At 40.6% G+C, this 26,429-nt stretch overlaps 1 protein-coding gene across 3 annotated transcripts in view; it reads right to left on the bottom strand.

Moving 5' to 3' along the window:
- hpca (hippocalcin) overlaps positions 1-26,429 on the bottom strand; it is a 48,167-nt gene that overhangs the window by 6,044 nt on the left and 15,694 nt on the right. The window contains exons 1-3 of one of the 3 annotated variants that reach the window (XM_087834825.1): positions 23,090-23,127; positions 6,810-6,978; positions 2,760-3,041 (exon numbers count right to left, since the gene is read on the bottom strand). In XM_087834825.1, the coding sequence (XP_087690951.1) occupies positions 2,760-3,041; positions 6,810-6,905 (378 nt within the window). In that variant the 5' untranslated portion in view covers positions 6,906-6,978; positions 23,090-23,127. Of the gene's footprint in view, positions 1-2,759; positions 3,042-6,809; positions 6,979-9,454; positions 9,629-23,089; positions 23,128-26,429 lie in introns of those variants that run through there. The other 2 variants (XM_006806042.3, XM_006806041.3) reach the window with 2 other exon arrangements.

Genomic DNA, 26,429 nt, shown 5'->3' with positions numbered 1-26,429 from the left:
ACCATAGCAAGGCCATAGTCTGTAAAGCAGCGGTCCCCAACCTTTTTTGCGCCACGGACCGGTTTATGCCCGACAATATTTTCACGGACCGGCCTTTAAGGTGTATAAATACAACAAAATAAAACTAGTACCGGTACCGAAAAAAAGAAGATTTATTCATAACACACATGAAAAGACCAAAGAAAACCGAGTAAACGATAAAAACGATAACAAAATAACGCTGAAAACCGATAAAAACCTTGAAAACTATACATTTCACACCTGAGCCTCAACTCTCGCGGCCCGGTACCAAACGACTCACGGACCGGTACCGGTCCGAGGCCCGGGGGTTGGGGACCGCTGCTGTAAAGGATTCACTGAAGGCCACGGCTTGTTGCTTTTAAGATTCCCCACAGCAGATCATCTGAATATCTCAGCTTATCACTAACATCCTCCTCTGTCACACCAACCCTCTGGAGAGGAAGAGGCTCATTCCTGATGTAATCCCACACCCACATTGGTTAGTGTTAGGGTTAACTCCCTGCCACTCCTACCGCACACCTCACCAATGTCTTTGCTGTCCTTATACATGCACTGCACCACCTTCACATACATCTCTCCCACTCCTGACACTCCTCAGCACCCTATAATCTGCTTTCTCTAGATGCACAAAGACACAGTGGAGATCCTTCTCTACACTTCTCCATCAACACTCTCAAAGCAAACATCAGATCTGTAGAGCTCTTTGTCAGTATGAAGCCACACTGTTGCTCACCGATCGTCACCTCTCTTCTCAACCTAGCATCAGCAGCTCTTTCCCATATTTTCTTGGTATGGCTCATCACTACTACAGCTCTGCACATGACACCTCTTGAAAATCCGTAGCAGCAGGCTTCTCCATTCCTCAGTTATCCTCTCACTCTTGTGGATTGTGTTGAACAATTTGGTTAATAAGTCTACCGCCCTCTGTCCCTCATTTCCTCCTTACTAATCCTCTGCACTTCCCAGTTCACCATCTTTCCCCATTCTCTCATTCATCAGCTCCTCAAACTGCTCGTTCCATTTTCTCAGCAAACTTTTGCTTGTTAGCAAAATCTATCTTTATCTATCTTTAATCACCCTGACCTGCTGCACGTCGAGTCCTTTTCTCCTTCCTGCGTGTCCAGACCCACATACAACTCACAATATGCAAGAAATTGAAATTGTGGTTATTATGATGGACACGTCCATTGATCCGCAAAAGTGTAGAGCTTTTATTAATCTGATAATGTGGTGTAAAACAAATCTGACCTCAGTCATGACCCTTCCACTCTCCTGCTCACTCTCAGCACATAATGGTCCCCTCCTTTCCCTAACGGTGTGTAACCTCAGTGAGCCTGTAGATAATCCTAGCATTCTGCACACTCAGGGATAAACTCAAGTTAAATTTAACTTGCTAATCCACGAGAATCCAGAAGTGCACACACACACACACAGAATACACAACGAGATCCTCAGTCCAATATCTTGACATATGAGTCCTTCTGCTTGTTCTCTTCAACAGTGAAAGGATTAGATGCAGCACTACTTAACAGCCTTCCTGCAAACTGTTGCCTGTGCCAATGCTGCACTCAGGGTGCCTATTAGAGTAAGTTAATGCATTCATCCACATACTTAAATGAATGCATTAACTTACTTAACATAACTAATGGGAGTATTTATTAAAGGTGCTCTGTCTTTTCTTAGTATTGTATAAATCTCTGTGTTTGGCTGATCAATACAAACTGTCATGTAGTTTGCACCATGTGCTAGATGAAAATTTGAAGGACCAATGGAAAGAACAAGCAGGAAAAAGCAAGAAAACATACTGAGACTCCTGGTGAGATCAAATTAGTTATTCAAGAACATTCCTGTTTCAGTCGCATGATGTGTGTTTATGAAAAGGAAATCAGGTTTGGGGATTTAGAAATTGAAATGGACCATAAATCAAAGTGCTTTACTATTCTTACTGAGTGCTTGCCCACAGGTGCATCACAGGCAATTTGGGGGTTGAGTATCACCTAACTGGTGGACGACCCGCTCTATATCCTGAGCTACAACTGCTACAGATATTAAGGGATCTTCTACACATATGGCACTCGGTTAGCTCGTTAACACGTTGACACCTTGCAGCCCCACGCACGGGGTGATCCGCGGTAACTTGCTAACGGAGATTTGCTGCAGTTATGGCATTAACGTCATTTTAACGAGATTAATGCTGACAGCACTAATATAAAGGCCTGCTAGGGAGATGACAAAGCATCTTTGCACAAGTATTTATAATATTTAGTGACGATACTAAGTGTCTGTGAGCTGCTAAGGCACTCTAATTCATGTACGCAAACTAGGATGCTACTAATGATTCCAGTGTTACAACTTCAAAACTGCCATGGCTAACTTTTTATCTAGCCTGAGATCTAAAGGGAGTTAATTAGCTTGTTGTTGGTTATGTGGTAGGGGAGATGCCACCAATCATCAACTCACTATGCAATTAGGTAAGCGTATACAGTCAAGAGGTAAATGTAGTGTAGGCTACAAGCCCTCTGGATGTGTGACCTAGCTAAATGCAGTAGATAGCACTGCAACAACAGTTTGCTTTTAAATGGCAGTAACCTTGTGGCCCTAATAAAAGTGTCATATTGAGCTATAATGGAAGGTTTTGAGGCAAATCGCATGGTCTACATGTGACAACCCCTCCACCAGCACCTGAGGCCAGAAGAAGTGTTTACTTCAACCAAAACTAACCAGCTTCCCTTGCTTACCTCTACAATCTCCAGCATTTCCTCGCGGCTGATGTACCCATTTCCATCCAGGTCGTACATACTGAAGGCCCATTTAAGCTTCTGCTCCAGCTTTCCTCGTGACGTCACACTCAAGGCAATGATGAACTCCCGGAAGTCTATTGTCCCGTCGGCGTTGGTGTCAAAAGTTCGGAAGACATGCTCGGCAAACTTGGAGGCATCGCCGTAGGGGAAGAAATTGGCGTAGATCTTCTTGAATTCCTCCACATTCAAGGTTCCACTGGGGCAGTCCTTCAAGAAACCCTGAGGTTCAAAAAAGCAGATATTAGGTGAGACAAGGTTGAAAATAAGACCTTTAACATTTTCTTTATGTCTATAGAATAATATAAAACAACTCGAACTCCAATAAAGTTGGGACGCTGTATAAAATGCATTGAATTCTAGGTGATCAGTGTCTATTTTGGACTGCAGACAGGCTAGTCTAGTACCCGGACTCTTCTATTATAAAGCCTTGCTGTTGTAATAAATGCAGTATGCAGTTCAGCATTGTGTTGCTCAAATATGCAAGAAGTCAGGAAACTAACATAACTTTTTCAAAACATCAGAACAGTCAGAGATCAAATTTCTCAATCAAAACTTTGAGTAGTAACATTTTCAATCATTTAACTTCTTATTCTGATAAGAATGATTTTGAAAAGGAGCTTAGCCTTGGATCAGAAAAGCCAACGCTATCTTCTATTCAAGCCCTCACATTTGATAAAGCGGCATTGTGCCTGAGGAAAAAAAGGGAGGTAAAAGTCACTTCTATCCCTGGTCTTTGTTCAAAAGAAATAAAGCTCTTTTACAAAGACCTTTAAAATAGAGGCAATGAGGTAACAAAACCATTTCTGATGGCTGGGATTTCTACTCACAACTGGAGGGGAAAAATCAGCAGGGTTGTGCTCCTAATAAATATTTTTAATTGACAGTGTTCCAAATTTCACTGTGTTTAGTGAAGCATCCAGCATCTCCCACACTCAGAAGCAGTTAATCTGCTGAGACCTGTGACCACTGTGACAGGTCAGTGAGGGAAGGACTTTAACCTGTACAACTCTTATTCAGGACAGCACGCGCAACTGTTCCATAGGTTTAATCCACGTGTAAAGCTCTGCAGCCACTACACATATATCCATGTGCATAAGATGAGATAACTCGTGAGGTCAGGTCACTGTGGCATTTCATAATGCTAAGCTCCCCACTAAATAAAGGACTGGGTTTAGACAGTGCTCTGTGGTGGACGGAGATAAGACTGCTGTCAGTGTTACAGATCACAGATAGAAACATGTCTGTACAGAAGACGCAAGGATGTCCTAACAATCGTGATATAAATCATAACTCTGCTGTGTGACATATTTGCCTAGTTTAGAACTTATTTTTACCAACAATGAAAGGATCCAAAGCGCTTTTGAAATGTTTGAAGATCAGGAAGATTCTGATTTTGGAGAAACAATAGGTAAAGAGATTTATTTTAAACATGCAACTTTGATATCAGAAGATGATAACTCAAGCCATGCTGTTCAGACGGTAGTTAAAGGTGCAACACTGAATATTTTTATAACACCAATTGATCCAATTGTGCTGTGTCATATGCGAGGTGACGAATCTACTTAAATCGACCAGATTATTCATCTTTATGCTCCGGGTTATTGCTTTTATTAGTTTGCTAATGCGTTCAGCTATCAGGGGTGGGCAATCTCAGTCCACGAGGGCCGGTGTCCCTGCAGGTTTTAGATCTCACCTTGGGTCAACACACCTGAATCACATGATTAGTTCGTTACCAGGCCTCTGGAGAACTTCAGGACATGTTGAGGAGCTAATTTAGCCATTTAAATCAGCTGTGTTGGTTTGAGGACACATCTAAAGCCTGCAGTGACACCGGCCCTCGTGGACTGAGATTGCCCACCCCTCAGCTAGTTGCTAGCTAGTTGTGTTGCTCCCAAATAGCCAAAGAATCTGACGAAAATGGTTGTGTTATCAGCTAATACTAGCAAGCTTAGTTGGCATTGTATGAGTAGATGGGAGTAGATCGTAGAGATACCTGGTATCTGTGTTTAAGCCAAGTAACATATCCCACGAAGGCTGATTCTGTTCATCTGCACGTAGCATTTTCAATCGGAGAAACGTTTCGTCACTCATCCAAGTGACTTCTTCAGTCTTAGCTGACTGCAGGTTTCCCCAAGTACATTTGCACAATAACTGAAACCAGCCCACTGAAGGCTGAGGAAACCTGCAGATGAGTGACGAAACGTTTCTCCCACTGAAAACGCTACGTCCAGATGAACAGAATCAGCCTTTTGGGATTTGCTTACATGGATGATCGAGCATGCATCAAGATATCCCACGATCGAATAAAAGATTGTAATTCAACAAACAACACAGGATCATGGATTTGTTGGACAATCTGTCTGTATAATAACCAAACTGAAATCCATATTTGCTGGATAACTTCAGTGAATATGCTCCAAAAGGCACCAGCACCACAAATATGAGAATTTAAGAGAGATAAATTGCCCGAGGTGAGCACTATTCTGTAACTCAAAGTTGCCCCACCCTCATTAATAGCTAACATTTATCCCTGTATAATGTTAAATGGAAGAGTTGAAAAAAAAAACACCGCCTGCACAGTTGCCATGTGCAAAGAACCTGGGCAGTTTATTTCTGTACTAAAGTTGAGCCTCAAGCCTCAGATGGCCGTTTGAGAAACTGCAGTTTTTGGTTCTTTGCTGTTGGCTTCATTGTACGGCTTTATAAACATCTATGCCAAATGATACCTCTTATAGTTATATTAGTATTACTGGTCCATTTTATGTAGATGCCATATAAATACCAGATCTGTCATTATATACAATTCAATATAAATCTGCAAAACAAAAAACTACAGTATTTATCTTAGAAGTACAGTAGTGTAAGACTACAGTTATAATATAGTACAGTACTGTGCAAAGGTTTTGAGCCATTCACCATTTCTATTAAATTTTCTGCATTCCTTCTCATGTGGGAACACAATTAGAAATACAGTATTTAAAGCTTTAAATTTAAAGTTTGTATAGTTTTAATGAGCTTGAAAGTCAATATTTGGTATGACTGGCCTTACTCTCCCACGCAGCTTGAACTCTCTTAGGTCAGCTTCCTTATCATTTTATCAAGTATCTTTGGGAATAGTTCGTCAAACCTTTTGAAGGACAGTCAAAGCTCTTCTTTAGATGTTGGCTTTTGTTCTATTCTCTGTTAGAATGATCCCACATTGCTTCAAAACATTGGATTTTTGGCTCTGGGGAGGCCAATCCATGACTGAAAGTGTTCCATTGTGTTAGTTCTTCTACCAGGAAGTATTTGTACTGTATAGGCAGTTTGTTTATGATCATTGTATGCTTTAAAATGAAGCTGTGGCCAATCAGACACCTTCTAGATGGTACTGAATGGTGGATCAAAATCAGATAGTACTTTTCCATCTTTTCCATCATCATCCAAAAGATCCCTGACACAACTGTCTGAAATGCAGCCCCAAACCACGACAAAGCCTCCATCATGTTTTACAGATGGTTGCAGCCACAGACTGTTGTACCTGTATCCTGACCTCCTCTGTACACATTGATACACAAAATACAGCTGAAGAGCCAGCTGTAATCTCTCAGGCATCTCGGGTCCTGTGTCAGGTCTTTGCTGGATTTTGTTCTGTTTCTTAGAGATGTGACTTTCAGATACTGTTCATCTACTGATCTGTGGTCTGTCGTGTGTAGACACAACGCAGGTTTGGTGCCTTTAGGTGCCATTTTATCCTAGAATGAATCATACGTCAGTGTTATGTGGCTCAACAAACAAGAGAAAGCATTCCTGTGAAAATTATCGAGTGTAGGGACTTGCAGTTAATGTCTAAAGAAAAACTTTGAACACCTTCAGAAAGCCTGGAGAACTATTGCTCAAGACCACTTTAAAAATTTACAATAAAGTCTTGGTCCTTGGAAGTAGAGTATAAAGAGTTGAAGGCAGGCTAGAGACTTTTGCACAGTGTTCAGGGTGTGAATTGTGCACCTTGTACCACTCCTGCAACTCGTGGTCGGAGAACTCGGTATTCTCACGAAGATCCTGCAACACCTCTGGCCGCAGTTTGCTGTTCTGTTTCCCCATGGCAACGGGATGGGACTTTGGGTTTCCTTGACAACAACAGCGACTACAGCACTAGCCAGGCTGCTTTTCACACCTGTCAATCAGAGATAAGGAAATGGGAGGTCAGCAACAATTAAGAAGAGAGGAGGGTGAACTCGAGTGACAATTGAGAAGTGCAAACAGCGCAACGTCACCAAAGCTGCTCAGCAACAGACGAAAAAAACAAAAACAAAACATATGAGGGATTAGAAGAGAGGGTTCGCACAGTCGACTGTCGGCTACAATTAAAACCAGCAGCTGCTTTCAGCTTGAACAAATAAAATGATCGGGCAAACCATGGAACAATAACATAGACACTTCCAAACAGACAGCACAGCTTTGCAACTCACACAAAGTCTTTTAATGGAATCAAAGCAAGCCTTGTGATGGTATTGTTACCCAGTCCGTTTGACGTGAGATGTTACGCAAGTCTTTAAACTGCCGCATCACAGTCGCAAAACGTTAAATAATCCTGAGCGCGCCCCAGTGACGTCAAGCGCTAGCCCACTGATCACATTTTTATGGGATTATTTAGCCAGCTGCGTGTCTGTGTGTCAAATCAGCCGTGTGGTGTGTGCCTTCAGATCTCCTAATCTTCATGTCAGATCAACCTGCTGCACAAAATGCGATTTCAATGATTCAACTAAACAATAAAACCATTACTATGAAAAGGAGTACATCACTTATATAAAATCCGATTCATTTACCTATTAATAATGTAATGAAGGTACTTTGGAGGCAATTTGTACATTGCAATAGTGGTTAAAGATTAAATACACAGAGTAAGAGATTTTAACAGTAGGAAAAAAACTAAATATACCTTAAATTGCCACCAATTAGGGTTGAAATGCAGTGATTGCCTCATTTAAAATGATGTCTTTGTGGTATTTCTTGTGGTAGAGCTTTCTATACAAACATTTATATAGTTCTGCACTGTAAAATCTTTCAGTAAAAAAAAGGTCCAACAAACTTGTGCTTGTTAACTTTGTTTCCTTACTTTGGACCACTAATTAGCTTGTGCTCAGCCATCAAAGTGTTCTGTGTCTTCTGTGTGTGTGGCAATGCAAATTAAAATTACAGTATCAGTCGGGCTTGAACACCTCTGACAAGACGCTTCCTGACCTCCACTTTCTCCTCGGTCGAGCTCGGTAATTACGCCGTCAGCTTTTCGTGTAGGTGCCCAAAGAAGCGGGAACAAGCGCGGGAATGTTTGTGTTTACGTGACCTCTACAAAGTCAAAGCGAGCTGGTGGGGCATTAGAGGTGGACGGCGTGGTGTTTATCACTGACTGGCGAGAGCTGCACCATCGCAGAAGCAAAACCCACGCACTCAACCATCTCTTTACTCGGCTAATAAAATTAGACTCATTCTGGAGGCTTTACTGTAAACGCTTGAGCACTGACAGTAATTCTTGTAGTCAGTCCCCAGCCTGCCGACGATGTACGGCTTGAAGACATCGTAGGGATTTTGCTACATTACAAATGTGGCAGTTATATGTAGGCTGTAGCTACATGGCGGTATGGCTTGAATCAAACAAAAGCTTTATACTTTCGTGTTTTAAAACTTCTGCAGTCCCGACTTCGTGCTGTCGTTGCACTTCAGTTACACATCTACAGTAATTGTTACATGGTTACAAAATATTAGTATGTAATAATAAGGAAATGTTGTGTTTTATCGAATTGGAAAAAAGACAAAACACATTACAGTACAGCATTGAATATTGAGTAACTACCTGTTGATGTTCATCTTTGTTTAGGTTTTGAGCGAACACTAACATGATGGCAACTACCCAGAATGCACTGCAATTTTCGACCCTTTGCCAGCTGTCGCAACGCCAGTGTTTCCTGTCAAGTTCACACCTTGCAGCTGCTTTGATTCTGAAGGGCGTCAGGTTTTGAAGGTTATTTTAGAAACACCTGAGGACCAGTGCTTTCTTTTTGTTTTTTACCAGAAGAGCTTGTTTCAAATTTTAAGTCCACGATGTTTTTAAATAGTTTGAGTGATCAAATTTTCAGCACACAAACCTTTGATTTTTTTTACTCTGAGCAGATTTCAGTTTGTCTTAAACATCATGTGCAATCCAACCACAAAGACAGACATAAATCTATTTCTCCTCAAGGAGTAACTGGGTGGTGGTGCCTGCAGCGCTGAAGGCTATATGTGAAATGAGTAGGTAGTCGCTGTAAACCAGTAATTTACGTTTTAGCTGAACAGACCGAGTGCACCGTTGTGCCTTGGATGAGCATTTGGAGAACACACACCCGTCGCGCACTCACTGATGCACACACTTTCCTAGTTCCTGTAACGATTAATAATTCCTTCCCACGCTGCCCAAATGTGAAATTTAATTGTTGAGACAAAGGTGATTAAATAACAGCAACAAAGGTTTCCCGATGACAAACAGAAACAGTCAACCTCTGCTTCAATTAGCCACGAGGGCCGCTTCCACATGATGTCTCTGTGAAACGCTGCAGATGATTTGGGCTGATATCAAAACAAAACAAACAGAAAGTGAGTGAGTTTGTGAAGACCTGCTAAAATGTTCACATCAGGATTTTTGAGGACCTTTCGCCACATGTAGCCACAGATCCTCAGATCATGGGATTTTCCTCTTCTCATGGAGGTCCAGTGCAATTATTGTTGGTGGAAAGGCTCAGAATGGGAACCACAGCTACATCCTAAGAGCAAGCTCATCCAGCTTTTGAAGTAACTGACTTAAAAAAACAAAAAACAAACAAACAGTTACCTTATAAGGACTTTACTTTAGGCATGTGTTCTGCGTAGTCACGCTCAAGGCCTTTACACACCGGACACAGAAAATATTTTGCGTGTTAAAGAAATGTTGGGGCCTCGACTATTCTCGATTCAGCCGCTCACACCACCTGCATAATTTTGATGTGGTCCCACCTCTACTGAAAGTGAAGAGCTGAAAGTGCCCCACTCACATCCTGAAATGTGTACAAAAGCAGCCGTCATACAGCCTCAACTCTTCAAACCTCCCCGTTGCTGCCTTCTGCTGAGAACTGATGAACCCAGAATCTCCATTTCTTCCTTTTCTTGTTTTGAAATATCAGGACCAGCTCATAATCACTCGATGTTTACTTCCTTTTTTTTCATAATGCAGAAATGCAATCCTTTCCATTTGTGTATATCTTATACAACATATTATATGTTACAAGTTTGCATATGAAAAAATCTGGAATGTCATGGCGCTTTTTTGCAGTCTGCTCGGCTTTTAGATCTGAGTCTTCACAACAAATAAGATTGTTAGCATTGTGTATTAAACACAACGGTGATCTTTACAATCATATTTTATATTATTTCATCAAGACCATCCCTAAAGCTCTAACAAAAATGGCTACTGCCACGAGTCAGTCAGATCCTGTCCTAAAGACTCAATAATGCAAAGTGACAGCCTGACTGACAGTGCTCTATGCTACAACTGCACAACAAAACCTATTCTAGCACACTGACCTTTTCTGTGAACTCACAACTCTCGTCTTTCCCCCTAGAATTGTTCTTTAACCAAGCTGTGATCCACAACAACTCTGTGTGCATGTCAGTCGGTCAAAGAAGCCACAGCCACAGTTATTTTAATCCCAATCTAACTCTCAAATCCAATCCCTACTGTCACTTTATTGCTTATCCTTCCATCCTGAAACATGAAAAAAACATTAATCCATCTCCCCAGTTTAAGTGCCCACTGCTTGTTAGTTGCTGTTGTCAGGCCCCGTCATAAGTCCATACGCACACATACACAAACCCTGTGAACATCTGTTTCAGAGCTGCTAAGCGGGTCACTGACTTCTACCCTGATGATCTTCGCATGGAGAAAAGAGAGAAAGGCAGGCAAAGAAGAGAGACAAAGCTACACAGACAAATGGCTTAAGAACAAAGACAGGATCACAGAGAGAAAGGGAAAAGAGGTGACAGAAAGTCAGATATGGGGATTTAGAGGTGCTACCAAAACTTATTACAGTATCTGCAACTGTGTTTTTTCCAAGTACCTTCCTGAAAATCCAAAAACACCATTTCAGAGCAATTTCAGAGCACTGCAGTCTGACACTCTCACTAATTAAAAAGAAATGTGGTATTTTTGAGTAAACACAAAGCGATTCACTTATTATGCGTCCCTTTGTAGCTGATGTATGGTTCATAGTAGCCCCTCCTGTTTAGGTAACAGTCTAATGTTTTTACTAAGTTGTCATTTACACACCATGATAACTTCACATCACCTAATGGCCCATTTCTTTAAAAGCTTGGTACTTAGTTTGCCGCATTCAGCAAAACGTACAGTTCAAAGCTAGCTAGCTCGCTTGGCTCAAGAGCTGGAGGTGAGGTAATGTTAGCTAGCTAGCTTGGCTCAAGAGCTAGAGGTGGGGGATACAGACTAACCGAACCATGCAAATCCCATCGAACAAAGTTGTGTCAACACGTTAGCTGCCTTGCTAATGTTAGCGACATACGTTGCAGTACTAATGAATCACATAACTGGGTTTTTCAGTGTTATTTATGCTTATGTTAAATTAATATTAAGTTAGCTGTTGATGCTAAAGCTCTATTTACCATTTTATTGTTGTTGTTTGCTTTTATGTAATTGGAAAACTAATATGATAAGTTATTTTTCATAGCATTCACGATTTCAGGCATTTATGTAACACATTTAGAAAAAATGTCTCCTCTGGGCCCTGCAGGCGGTCTATCCTTCAAGCTCAGGTCTGCCACCAGAGCCCTGGGAGCTTGAGGGTCCTGCGCAGTATCTTAGCTGTTCCCAGGACTGTGCTCTTCTGGACAGAGATACCAGATGTTCTTCCTGGGATTTGCTGGAGCCACTCGGCTAGCTTGTTACCTTCACCCTCCACATCTTCTCGAGCTCTTCTCTGAGCCCTTGGTACTTCTCCAGCTTCTCTTGTTCCTTCTTCCTGATGTTGCTGTCATAATATGCCGGCCACTTGGTTATAGCATTCCATGAATGCCCTGCCTGCTAGCATCTTGCACCCCGCTATTATGTGCTAGATACATTTTATATAGATAGATAGATACAATTATATTACCCAGAAAACCCATCAGAAGTACCTTAGAGCACATCAGTTGATTCTACAAGTAATTTAGTTCTTCTAGTTGTGTAAGCTGCTCCTTAAGGAGGATTGAAGCAGGTTTCATTGCAGGTTTTACAGACCGTTCAGTAAAATCCTCCCACACCAGGCTGAAATTATTTCTCTGGGCGCCCATGTGAAATAAAAAGTATTAAAACTATATTGACTAACTGTGGTCAGGGAGGCACTGCCATTATAAAAGAGGAGGATGGCATTGGCTGGCCAATATCAGGTTTTTAATAAAAGGCTTTTACAGAACATCTGCCCAATTTTAGCAGCAATAAATTGAAAGAGAGAGTAGTGAGGCAGAAAAGTTTGAGATGGAGAGGTGGAAGTGGGAAAAGAGAAAGGAAGAATGTTTAAAAAAAATAAGGCAAGCTAGAGACAAGTCCAAAGTTCAATTTAACATTTCAGAGAGTTGGTCTCTTTCTTGACTGTTTAATATGCTTTTACGATGAGAAAATGCCGCCTTCATATCGCCTGCCAGTAGCTCAGTCATTAGGGAGTAAAAGGGATAGAGAGAGGGAGGGGAAAAAAGCAAGAGGACTGGAGAGAAGACAGACAACAGGGGTGGGGGTGGGGGGATGCTGAAGTGGTATACGGTACTTGAATAAAGCACACCAAGCTGGTGCCATGTGAAAAGAGCGACAGATCAAAAAAACTGACAGGCACCATTGATTTTTTTTTATTATTCTCCACTCGAGTGTTTTCAGTCTGCCGTCTCCCGTTGCTTCTTCTCAAAGAGCCAAAGAGCAGCAATCTGAGAGGCCACCTGAGATGCTGGGCCGCTTTCTTTTCCTCCCCGTCCTGCTTTTCATGCTTTTATCTCTCTCACAATTTTCCGTAATTTCTGCCCAACAATTTCCTTTTCTTCTATTGGAGCAGCCCTCCTGGTGCTTCTCCCTGTCACTGCAGGGATAAGCGATAGCCTGGCGTGGTCTCACAGCGATTGTTCTCACAAAAGAATTTGAGTCGTATTTTTTGACACCTTTTCTCACTTTTGATGATAACTGTATTTGTGCACTGTGTAGGTGACAAATTAGAAAATGGTAACATAGTAAAAGATTGAAAGATATTTGCATCTTAACTGCTCTCTTTTTATTGTCATCGTTTGGTCCGCTCCTGTTCACCCGTTACGTACCCTTGCAGTTTCTAAAGCTTAAATGATACTTTCATAGTTTTATTTTTACTGCCATGAATCTGTGTAGAGTCTACAATAAAGCCTTTGCAAGTGGTCAGCACCTTTGCCAGCATTTATGTTAGTTCATCATATGGATGCATTTCCAGGGAGGTTCATGTTAGCTTACAGCGTAGGCTCCAGCATAAGGTTTCATAAATATTTTACACAGAAGTATAAATCTGTAATGGTCTGTATGTAATGGGCTCATATTTTATTTTGCAAAATGAACATCATGTTGTATTCAACGAGATTTAAAACTAGCAGCCAACCCTATAAATGTATTATATTGATTATTACAGCATTTACTGAGCTCACAGATCCAGCGCAGGGCTGTTTTCTCATATAAATCTATACAAATGCACCTCTTTTTGGAACCAGAGGAGTCGTCCCCTACTGTACATTAGAAAGAATGCAGATTGAAGGCACTCCTTTATATCTTTTATATAACAACTTCCACCCTCACGGACTGCCTCAGCAAAAAAGCCTAACCAAAAAAAAATGACAACACACCTTAACCTCCTGAGACCCGAACTCATCCACAGCATGCATTTTTTTCTCTTTGATATTTGGGCTGATTGGGACCTGATGAATGTAAAAACAAAGAATTACCAGATTTTTTTTTTACCTAATTTTTGTTTCTAAGAAAAATGAGAGCCACATATGAGGATATTCATTTAAAATTTCGATAGAACAGTAGCAGTATAATGTTCTCGTAAGTGGATATCAGGCCCATGTGAAGCAAAATTGAGTATATTGGTCTAAATAACCCAAAATATGATGTCCACATATGTGGACGCCGGATCCTAAGAGGTTAAGACTCTCAAGCCTGCAAAGAGTGAAGCTGGTTTTCACTGATTTTTGACAGACTTATTTCCAAATCACTGTAAGTGTTGGAAGAATAGATTATTTGGAAATAAAATTATTTGTGAACACGTAGGAACAAAAAGACTTCTGATCGACGAGTTATCAGAACTGCTGGGTCATTGTGTCATTCACTGCAACTCGCAAATCTTATTCCTGAAACTTACTTCTGAATTTCACTCTTCCTTTATTGCTTCTGAAATCCTATCTCCGTTATGACAAAGGTTTATCCTTTAAAGGGCAAAATAATTCATGAATACAAATCTTTTTTTGCAGCATCCCTGAAGGCACCAATGAGGAAAGTCAATTTTAGACCTCGTTTAAAAAACTTTGAATATATTCAACAGCGCACTTATGGTGAACTAAAGCATTCAGCAGAGTTTTGGGCATAATGAAATACCAATACACTGGGATGAGATTTTTGGCAACTTTAAAGCTACTAACTTTTAATTTTAAAAAAAAAAGTTTAAACTTTTTCAAAAGTACCTAATGCTATCAACAGAATGCAAAGTGGTGGTATGATAGATGCAGTAATGTAAGATTAAAGGAATAACTGATCATGCCGAGTATGATTGAACTGGGACCATTTCTTTTGAAAGGCTAAGATCAAAGGTCTTAATGCTAATGGTTGCTATGTAGCAAAAGCGGTAAAACACTGTCCTCTGATTGTGAACATTTTAATTACATTTTAAAAACGGTGATGACATTAAACACCTTTTATAAATGGTTGCAAATGCCTTTGAAGCAAAAGGTAACATTAGCACTCCATTGCTAGCATTAGCTAGCTTGTTTGCTAAAACTAATGAGGGATTGTTCAGATCTTTAGCGACAAAAGTCTGTGCTAAAAGCTTACTAGTTGTTTACTTTGTCTGCTTTTTGAATTGGGGTTTATAAGACTTATAAACTTATAAAGACTCATAAGACAAACCCCCCAAACACGTGATGTTATGGGACTAAATCAGACAGAAGCTGGAAAATGCTAAAATGTTCAGTAAAACTTAGGGGGAATTTGATTTAGTAACAATTCATTAGTATTTCACAAAAATGAACCAACAAAGAGCTTTTCTTGTGTAAATAATAGATATGATTATTGCCCTTTAAGAATAATTCTCCCATCAACCCCATCCTTCCTTTCCTGAACCTGCTCCATATTGTCCCTTGTCACTGGCTGCCTGGCAGAGGCAGCTGATCAATACAAATCAGTTCGTCAAGTCTCCAAATTCTTGTGCTTCCATCTTAAGAAGCAGTGGGGAAAAATAGACATAAAGAAGCAGAGGCAGAGGACAGGAAGAAGGATTGTTGAAGAAACTGAAAGTTATTGAAAGAAAAGACATTAATGGAGTGGTTAAAAATAAGAATGAGGACTGGTCCTCAGTGTGGAGCTCTTTGCTGCTGCAGAGAGAGTTTTCAGAGCAGGACTAAATGCTGATAATAACCTGCTATCAAACAGGGAACACACACATTACTGAGTAGTCACGGCTATCTGAACACACACACACACACACACACACACACACACAATGCAATACAGTATGATCTAAAACCGTTCCTCTTTCATTCAAAATGACTAATGTATAAAACGATAAGAAGAGATTGGGGTATGATGAAGTAACAGCTAAGGTCACATAAGTGCAGCGGGCTAAGGCTTAAAAGGCTTATGTGGCATTCACCTCTCTGAGAGACGGAGAGAAAAACAGACGGATGAAGAGGAGAGTTTAGGGGTAAATCAGGGACGCCTTTTTTGATGGAGCTTTTCACATGATTGAAATAGCTGCTAATCATTCTTCACATATTATTGCAATCAATTCAGAGAACTGCAAACTGTTTATTTAATCTTTCCTATTTGTTCAATATGTATTCTGTTTATGAACATAATCAATGGATATCTATTTATTCTGTTTGCACCAAGATTGCAATGTCCCACTCCGGTTGGTGGTAGGGCTCTCTTTTTATGGAAAATTTGCCCACTTGAGGTGGGAAAAACTTATGAAAGCTTATGAAAGAGCTGCAAGGAAGACATACAAAAATGATCCTTTACATGAAATATAACGTTTTTCTAAAAATGTGCTGGCTTAGCATGAGACTCACAATCATCCTAGCCCTAACCACAGACACTTATATGTCAAGAGGTTAATGCTGCAATTAATAGTGAAGCTAAAGATTTCAAGGATGCTATAAATTACAGTCGAATGATATTCCATTTACTGTCATGGAAACTCACAAAAGCAGTAAATCCCCACTGTGAATTCGAAAGGTCAAACTGAAAACCTCTACTCAGTGACAGATCGTGAATTATGATTTTTTTTTTATAGTTGCTTTGCTTTTATGACCAAGAAGACAGAAAAAGAATGAATGTGATTAATGGTTTCAAATGTTTTTGTTACTGGTTTTTGACATGGCCCATTAAGCAATTCTCAAATTTAACTTGATATTTAGTGTTTCTTAGTTTTAGACCAGCTGTCAGTCTAATATTTTTTCCTTGTTTAGTTGAGTAAGAAGATCCCCAGTTACAAGCAGTCTTCTGTTTGGTACAGTCCCACTCTCCATCGGATTCACCCACAAAACAAAAACTATTCACGAGTAAGGAGCACTGTGAAGAGACCAAGACTCCAAACTCCTTGCATCCCAAATGGATCTTCAAGATCTTCAGAGTGAACTGGGATTGGTCCAGTGCATGGAAACAGGGTCTACTCTGTTATGCCAAAACTCTTAATGTAACACAATAACTCGTTCAAGAATTGTGCATTACTGACTTTTTGAAAATTGCATCTTTTTACAGGGAATTTTTGCCAGTTAAAAATCTAATTTAGATGAAAAATAAAGAAATTATGGCACAGCCTCCACCACAAGCTGCTGGATCTGTAGACACAGGCAGCTGTCAAAGGTTCACTTCTGGAAATCTTGTTATGACTTTGACATTTTTCAGATATAGTCTTGAGGACCAAACGTCCTTTTTCCATTGTCTCGGCTCCATCTGAACTAAACGGCGAGTAAGTTTGGGGTTTTGAGAAGGATGAATGAGCACTGCTTTAATTGAAAAGGTTCCTATTGGGGAAAACCTTGTAGTGTGAATATATGGAAAAATAATAATTTTAACTGGATTCTCTTCTCTTAAAGGTCAACATCTTAATAAATTGAAGTCTAATTAATCATCCAACCCCAGTGCACCGAAATGTAAGAATCTATTGCCAACATCCCAGTGCTAAAACAGCTAAAAGTGGTTTCGACGTCTCAAGACCAGTCTACACACCATTAAGGCAGGTGGTATTAATGCTGCGATACCGCCAGCATTCCTTCGTCATCGGCCCAATTGTAGACCTCTTTTCAAAAACTCAGACCTCCATCTGGGAGGAGGCTGACCTCATTTATAACACATCCATCAGAGGGCAATGCTATTTCCATCTAGGTCGCAAAGACAGGAAATAATGTCCTGCATCCAGGAGTACAAATCTCCATTTCATGACTGAAAGCATTCAGCAGTCCCCTTCCCCCACAACTTATCTATTTCCTTGGGTCGCCAACAGATTGGCAGAATACAGATTGGCTCTCTGTTAGGGAATCTGATGATGACCCTAAAACTTAACTCCATGCTAGCAGACACAAAATAATCATTCCAACGGAGACAAATCAAACTCTGGAAAGCAGTGATAGTGGTTTGTAAGGAGTTACAGGAAACTCCATAAACGATCTGTGTCCAGCCGTGAACACTTTGTTTAATGGGAACAGGAATGGTTCAAAAAGAAATTACTGTCCATACCACCAACTGCTCCAGTTTTTGACTGACTTGTGGTGAAAAGGTTTACCTTCATGACTTAAATACCTTTACCTCTTTGGGGATAGGGTTGGTGGTGCTGCTGCTGATAACTTCAAGCACAAACTCCAATCCCAACCCTAACCCTTTGTTTTAGGGGTAAGTAAAAGTACTTTGATTGGAAAAACATCAAAATCAGATTTTTATGAGTGCCAGTAAGAATGTTTACTACTTTCTCCTGACTGCCAAGACCCAAGAGAAACAGTTTTTAAAAACAACAAAATTACATATTCTGGTAGCACAGGGTTAGTGCAGGATCACCCTAAATGATAATTTAGACCTCAGAGGGTTCGTGTAGGATACAAAAAAAAGAAAAAGAAGATGCACATGCCCAAATATATCAGCACTCGGGAATGTACGGATATTCTTTACTTTTTGCTCATAGGAAAGATATATGAGCCAGCCGGTCCCACATGACAAGAAAGAAAGAAGATATTCATTTATATAATATTTATGTAATATTTTCTAGAAGCCGGACTGGTGGAAAGCCTACTCACAGCAGTTCCTTATAAAATATTGACACTGGGAAGCTCATCTTCACAGTCACTAAGGCAAAATTCACCATGTAGCCAGCATGCATTTGTTAACTACTTCATTCTGCTCCCCTCACACATGCATGGGGCAGAATTGCAGAGAGATTCTGCCTTGAGCGACTGCAAACACACACAACCGCTGCGTCCGAGGCAAAAGCAATTGTGTGCTGTAGCTACACACTTTTTGTTATGAATTTTTAGGTTCTGAACAGTACCTTTGGTAATGCACTTCGTGCTGTTTACACTAACCGTTTCATGCATGGAAACAGAGCAGGGAGAGTGTTCACAAACGGGAAGGTGTGGGCAGCTATTACAGCCTTATTTTTTGATTTCATTGCAGCTAATGGCGAAAACACATCAGTGCACCGTAAACATGTTCAGACAGAAAACGAAGCATTTGGCTGAGTGCACGAACACTCTGAGCTGTTGCTTTGAGGAAGACTTGTGTGCTAGCCAGCATACGGCTCAGGTCAGCTCTGCATCTGTCTGCACATTCACAGCACGGGAGGGTGTTCTAGCTAGCTTCCCAACTGAAGCACACCATGTGCTTGTGTGGGAAGGGCCAGGTTTGAGGAGACTGCGAGCAGGGTGTCGGCACAGTTGGCGCATCAAAGGGAGCCGAGCTTTTTCCTTTCGATGATTAGACCATATGTGAGACCGAGAGACATCATGACTGAAGAATATTTGCGAGGTTAGGTTTCACTCTGTAAAGGTAGCACATTAAGAGGAGGAAAAGAAAGAGCAAAAGAGGAGCAATAAAAAAAGACTACACAAAACAAGTGGAACACTGATGGATAATTAATGTGACTTTTTCCTCTTCCTTCCTCCCTCCCTCCCTTCTCTCGCCGTCTGTTTTCGTATCTGCTCTATGCACGGCTCTGACCTTTAGCGAGTGTGTAATTCTAGCACAGGGCCTGAGCATAATAATATATGAAAATCCATAGGGTCTGCTGCTCATTGTGCAAACCCAAGACAGGAGACAGGCTGCTGACAGGCTGAACCGTGGCCCTCTACTAAGACAGCCTATTATATCACCAGGAATTGAGCTCCCATGGGGGAGAAGGGGTGAGGGTTGGTGATACAGCCGCAAGTTTGCTCATCTTCCTCCTGGAGACAACTTGACCTCAGCAGCTGAGCATGGCAAGTCTGTAACACAATATTAGTGTCAGCAATACAATATTCTAACTAAATACTTCTAACTCATTGTCAGGAAGGTTTTCCATTGCCAGACATGCTCTACAGTTTCCACCAAGAAAAAACCAATATGAAAACCCAGACAGAAAACTACCAGCCACTATCATGGGCTTTCTGACAGTTAGGAAACCTTTCACAGCTTTTTTTAAACTAACGTTCTGAGGTAAATAGCATGTCTGATCAACATTTCCAACACACAGACTTTATTTGCCCTGGTATATTAACCAACCACAATTGATTTTCTAGAGGACAGTCCCTGGCTTTTTGGAAGTTCAGTTGCTGCTAACCAGCTAGCACTCGCCCTTCCTTTCTTGTGTTTTCCTGCTGGCAGGGCAGGTAGATCAGTTTCAATAATACTGAAATATCATTCAGCTGTCCCTCCAGTGATTCTCTTGTCCTGTGGTCAGACAGGTTTTAGCTTGTCCCCCGGTGTGTCTCCATTGTAATACCATGAAAAGTAAAATAGAGCTATCCATATTCAGTGTTGGGAAGGTTACTTTTAAAATGTATTCCACTACAGATTACAGAATACATGCCCCAAAATGTATTCTGTAACGTATTCCGTTACGTTACTCAATGAGAGTAACGTATTCTGAATACTTTGGATTACTTAATATATTATCATGCTGTTTACAACTACATGAATGTACTATTGCTGTGATTTATTACTGTTACTGAAGGTCCGCGGCTCCGAACCGTAGTAAAGGGACCTCTGGCTAATACGGTGGGTTCTGTGTCGGGCTCGTAGCCGAAAAATAGCTTTACTTTGTTGTCTGGGTCAACTTTGCTTGTGAGAGACAGAGAGAGGCGTTGAAAGGCTGCTCCAACAGGACTTATTGTTTCAGAGGAAAACACGAACACGGTGTACAGTCAAGTCTTAATAGCTTACTTACAACTGGGCTCGTCAGGCTCTCTTCTTGGCTGCAGTGGTTATTATTATATTTACATGCTTCCAGCTCCCGTTTTTGCTCGATGACAACTCGTAGTTTTCCTTTTTCTCCCTCCCTCACTCACAGACACATAACGGGTATGGCAGTCCATTCTCCCTGCAGCACGGACTACACTGCCTATGATGCTACATTCTTTAGAGCTATGCTTGTAGCATTCTGCCTATTAGCTTAGCACAACAACAACAAAAAGGCCTCTCTCACCCAGGAAACACGCAGAGAGAGAGAGCGTCACCCTGTAACCATGGCAACCGTAACAATGCCGCCTGGAACAACAGAACGTAGCTGTCAAACAAAACCCAAACAGGCCTGACCCGCCACAATATGAAACAGGGAAGTACCACCGTGTAATCCATTTATTTCAACAAAGTAACTGTATTCTAAATACCACCTTTTTAAACTGTAACTGTAACGGAATACAGTTACTCATATTTTGTATTTTAAATACGTAACGGCGGTACATGTATTCCGTTACTCCCCAACACTGTCCATACTGGACTTGGGGCTGATAAATCTCAAACTAATTTTCACTGAAATGCAGAAAGGAAAGACAACTTCAGAAACTCTCAAGCCCTCACACAGATTATTTAATTCAATTCAATTACATTTTATTTATACACTGCCAAATCATAGCAACAGTGGCACTATATTGTAAGGTAGACCCTACATTAACACATACAGAGAAAAACCCAACAATCGTATGAGCCCCTATGAGTAAGCGCCTTTTAACAGGAAGAAACCTCCAGCAGAACCAGGCCCAGGGAGGGGCAGCTATCTGCCACGACCAGTTGGGGTGATTTTTAGATTATTATTAGATTAAGAAAATTGGCTACAACTGCATTAGCATTAGCAAGAGCACGCTAGAAACAAGTAAGCTTGAACTAATCAATACCATGTTTACTACCAAACAGACCTATCACAATCATTAGGGTCTGCGATGCTATGTCGTGTTGTTGTCAGATATACGTGAGGCTACATTGTAGGGTGCTGGGCTACACCATCTACAGCATGAATTAAACACAATGTTTTAAATCAAGAAGGAGAACTGGTTCATGTCCTACTGTGCTGAGTTTAAACAGCAAAAAGCATAAATACTACTATTACTGGCTACAGTCCATGCCTGTGGAGCCAATCGACAGGATGAGAAACTTGCCGAGGGATTGTCAATAATATTCATCTGTTACTTTGTCTCAAAGTTATTAAGGTATTTACAGATACACATCTTTCATGTGCAGATGTATATATACCAAAGCCCTAGCAGAGATAGAATCTAATCTATGCATGAGTAATAACTCAAAATAATTACCCATCAGACTGAGCTGCACCACTCATTTAACCTGATGTCCTTTAACTCATCATAATCTGAGCCATTTAGTCCCATGGTAACATGCTGGTATAGCAGCCACACAGCTATCAGGGCATGGTAATCCTCCTGTGGATGGACTAAGGATTATAGGCAGATTATTGGAGCAGTTCTCACCAATGATACCACATGTAGGAAAATATTAGTGTACATTAAAGTAGAGGTGGAAATTATGGATCACTTCGATCTGTCATCTAAGATTTGTCGATCTGTCATCTTAAGCCCCACGCCCCCGGTTTCGGGGGGCAAAAAGGAGGAGATCAGAAATATAAGTCCAGACATGTGTGGTATCCACAGAAACCTCAGAATCTCAGCTAAAATGTCATATAAACCATTTCTACAACCACCAAACACACCGAAAACAAGCCGTGATTAAACGAGCAGTTACGTAAATGCGCAGAAGTCCACTAAACAAACAAAACCGAACCAGAAATTCTTCAGACTTCGTGTAACTGGTGTAACAGGTGTTGTGCCAAAAAGTGATTGTCTGCCAAAAACTGATTTCCAATGTTTCTGTGTATTTTTTCTGTGTAATATCTTTATGTATGTTCGTAAATACACTTCGGTGAATAGGGATTACAAAGGGGTTATATAGAGAATTAAAAAATTATCCCTTCTTCAAGTATCTTTACATCTCTGTGTTATTGTACTTACATTATAACCAATCCGGTCCTTTATCCCCACTTAAAATATTTTTACAGAACTATTGTAATATTTGCTGCCATTTCTGTTGTCCTCTTTGCCCATTTACTCTTACAAAAGACATTTTTAATGTTAATGAGATTTTTTTTAACTGCATAAATAAAGGTTATATAAAAGTCTCTGCCAAAAACTGATTGCGGCTTCTACCTTGTTACACGAATGTTGTTTGTGGCTCAAGATGACTTTATGTCATCCATAAGCGATGCATTTGACATATGTTTCACATATTATAACCCAACAAGTTACTTATAGCAGTTTAAATACAAGCAATCAGTTTTTGGCAAATACCGGAAATCAGTTTTTGGCAGACAATCACTTTTTGGCACCGGCTAAAGATGGGCTGGTCAGCTTCCAGAGCTATCACTGACTCCACACACCAAGTTTCACCACGATCAGACCAAAATTCACTGAATGAGCCACAAAAGAAGACCACAAAAACACACAGCAGCGCAAATGCGCTAAGACAGAAATTGGCTTACCGTCCTGATTTCCTCTGTTATTTTCGCAGGTAGTCACGTGATTAACAGTAGTTGCCATGCCTACCTAGCGCATCAGAGCAGTTTTCTGTCAACAACCTCCATTTTAGACCCATCTACAGACACGTGACTGAACAGACGCCACATGCAGTAAATTTGGGCCCACGTGGGTTTTGGCATCACAACGTCTGATTGGTTGAAGTGATGTGAACGTGGCATCATCACTGTGAATCTATTGGCTCAAACATTAAAAAGAGGTGTCAATCATGCAAATTGACCAAAAGAAACCAAAGTTACAGCCCCTCGGAGTTTAAAGGGCCAGAGGCCAATCAAACGCTCTATATGCGCTGCAGAAAAGGGCCGTTGCCATGTGAATGTGTGGTTAATTCTTCAAAAATATATTTATAAAAAAGCATGTTTAGGCCTGTTAATAAAATTTATTAATTTCTGCTCTTTAATACCTAAAAAAAATCAACTGGCATGGTGTCCAATTGTGCGCCAAAATTGGACATTTTTGTACAACGTCTGGATATTTATGTATTGACAGCGCTGTAATTTTTCACTGTTTCACTTTAGAAACATAAATCTTTGCACAGATGATGTTTATATGTTGGTTACTGGATTTCTGGAACCAAATGTGATCTGAGGCATATTTTTCAAAGGGTTATATGCTAAAAATTAAAAAAAAAAAAATTAGGCGAGGATAAAACCTACTTACTTTTTCTGTGTTCCAGTCTCAGTAACTTTGACACAGTAATATCTGATTCAATATTTACACCTCTGATGAAATTTCCCAAGTGTTAGCTTTATTTTGATACCAAGATTGTAAGGACAGAGTTTGTAATTGCAGAGAAATAATCAATTAAATTTGGGCATTACATTTTCGAGCAGGAAGCTCAGAAACCCCCTTGGGGCTTAAGAGGTTAATAACCATTAATATCTGAATCCTTGTTTGCAACAGTCTACAAGTTGTGTTCCTGATTATATCTTTAGTGTTTGTTCTGTTCAGTTCAAGTTCTAACAGCTTTAATTTCAAGTGAGAAAGGTCTTGTTTCTTTCCCTCACTGGCTTATTTAAAAAAAAAACATGTCACCAATCCTTATCTGAATCTGATGCAGATGTTTGTTACTGATCATTTTTAATAAACTGAACCCCAGGATGTGCCGATGGACGATGATGTTGGGAGATTAATATGAAGTTCACTGTAATTTCATGTCGCATCACCACATATACCCATTATTTGCAGCACAGGCATGTCTGGGCATGCACAGGCACCTGCACACAAGGTCGTGCCTACACTTCTGCATACTTTGAAATAAATATGTGTGTGAGTGGCTTCATCGATCAGTCTATCATCATCAACCTATAGTAGACCTACAGGTTTAAGGTTAATTATGTTAATCTTCCTTCCTTGTTTTGTTTTGTTTTGTTTTTGGGCCCCACACTGTGCACCATAGAGGATGGATTTTACTATGCTCTCACATTAACATCCTGCTGCCCGGTCAGCGACACTATCAGTCATTGGCAATGCAGCAAACACAGGACGACTGGACAACAGAGCAAACTGTCCAGCTCGTTTATAGCATTCCAAGATCACCATCAAGGACTGAAATTGTGTCTGTGAAACTGTCCCCTAAACAAATCTATAGCATCCACAAATTTCCCCCCGGAGTTACAAGTGCAGCTATTCCTGTCGCTGAGGTGAAGGAGGATCCTGATATAGTTCTATCCTTAGCTGGAATTGATCTGCTGACATACCACACCCGTCTTCCCTATCCTCTCTTTTACCCTCTCCTTTTTCTTATCCTCTGTCCTCTTTCCAGCATCTTCTGTCCACTCTAAACCATTTCTAGTGTCAGTTTGTCATTTTCTAACAGCCCTTGATCTTTAGTAAATGCCTTGGGCCTAGCTTGCTGCTGTTTGTGCTCCCATGGTATCACTGCTCTAGATCTTTCTGTCCCGTTCCTGCCAATGCAAATTGGCAACAGAACCTAGAACCCAGCCCTGTTGCCTTTCTCCTCATTATTAAACTAACTAAAAGTGGGTTCAGATGTGCCGTGCAGTGTCCTGGTTTTAGCTACCTGACTATTAAAAAGCTACCAAAGTTGTAAAGTCAACCCTCTACCATCTAAGTCATTGCAACAACCCCAGCCATAACCCTAAAGCTAACCCTTAGCTTGCCTGAGTCTTGGCAATCAGGGAAAACAAGAATAAGATAATTCTACGTGACAAAAATTAAAAACTTTAGCAGCTCTCTGATCTTCTGAAAGGCTTCTGGTTAGCTTTAGCTACAATGAAGATGATAATGTAATGGTAAGTTAAACAAGATACTGAATCAAACCTCTCTCCTTTCAACCTGCAAGCGGTATCACGTTGCCCGGGAAGTGAAATGTCTTGTAGGCACTGATGAAGGAATGAAAGGGTGGACTGCGCTGTTTTTGGAGCTCTCCAGGGGCTCGGAAAAAGGGGACATCCCTTACGGAGCGACACCTCCAGGGTGAAGAGCTGTCGAGGCACTAACGTGTATTTTAGTTCATGTCCCACAGCAGCAACCTGCACTAGCCCCAAGGACGCACTCGGAGCAGCGTGCAGGAGTCCTGCCAGACAAAGACACACTGCAGTGTCACACACACTTCCCAAGATGAAGCTGGTAATTATTCTCTAAGCATCAGCTTCCTTCTTTTGTTGCTGAAGGCAATTATTCGCTTATTCAGGTCAAGGATTGCTCTGTGATGAGAAACGAGTAGAGAGGGGAAAAAGACAGGCCCGTGGACTTCACTGTGGCAGTTCCCACATTTTAGCCTTAGAGAATTCAGTTTTCCTTTTTAATATTTTACTTGGTCATAATACACATCAGTCTTAGGTGAACTGAAAGCACCTTTTTATCTTTTACATGATAACACGATCGTTCATGTCCTTGGATCATGAACTGACAGTGACAAACCAAATGTCGATACTGTGTCTACATCCTTGTTTGTTTCACTTACCAAAGAGACACACAACAATAAAGTTATAGATTAATTTGGATGATAATGATACCATTTGCCTTTTTATATTTTCTGTTGATATCGTAGTTATATTATCCATTTTTTTTATGTCAGTCACCGGGAAATTGTATTCTGATTCCTAATTTCAAGGTAACAAAGCTGTTTTTTTCTCAAGAATATGAATCAGTTTATTTCTTTATCTTATGAAAACAAAAGTCTGGTTCCTCAAGATAACTGCCACAAGAAAAATGACTACTTGTATTTTATTGATATCATGGGATATTTATGTAGAAACGTTTGAGCTGTGACTGTGCAAGAACGTTCAGGTCTCAGTGTTGGCAGGCTTCCATCATTAC

Source organism: Neolamprologus brichardi, chromosome 22, assembly GCF_056152115.1.
Source record: "Neolamprologus brichardi isolate AB-2024 chromosome 22, ASM5615211v1, whole genome shotgun sequence".
Classification (NCBI taxonomy): domain Eukaryota; kingdom Metazoa; phylum Chordata; class Actinopteri; order Cichliformes; family Cichlidae; genus Neolamprologus; species Neolamprologus brichardi.
The sequence above is the reverse complement of the archived record's forward strand: the minus strand, read 5'-3'. Positions and strand labels throughout refer to the sequence as shown.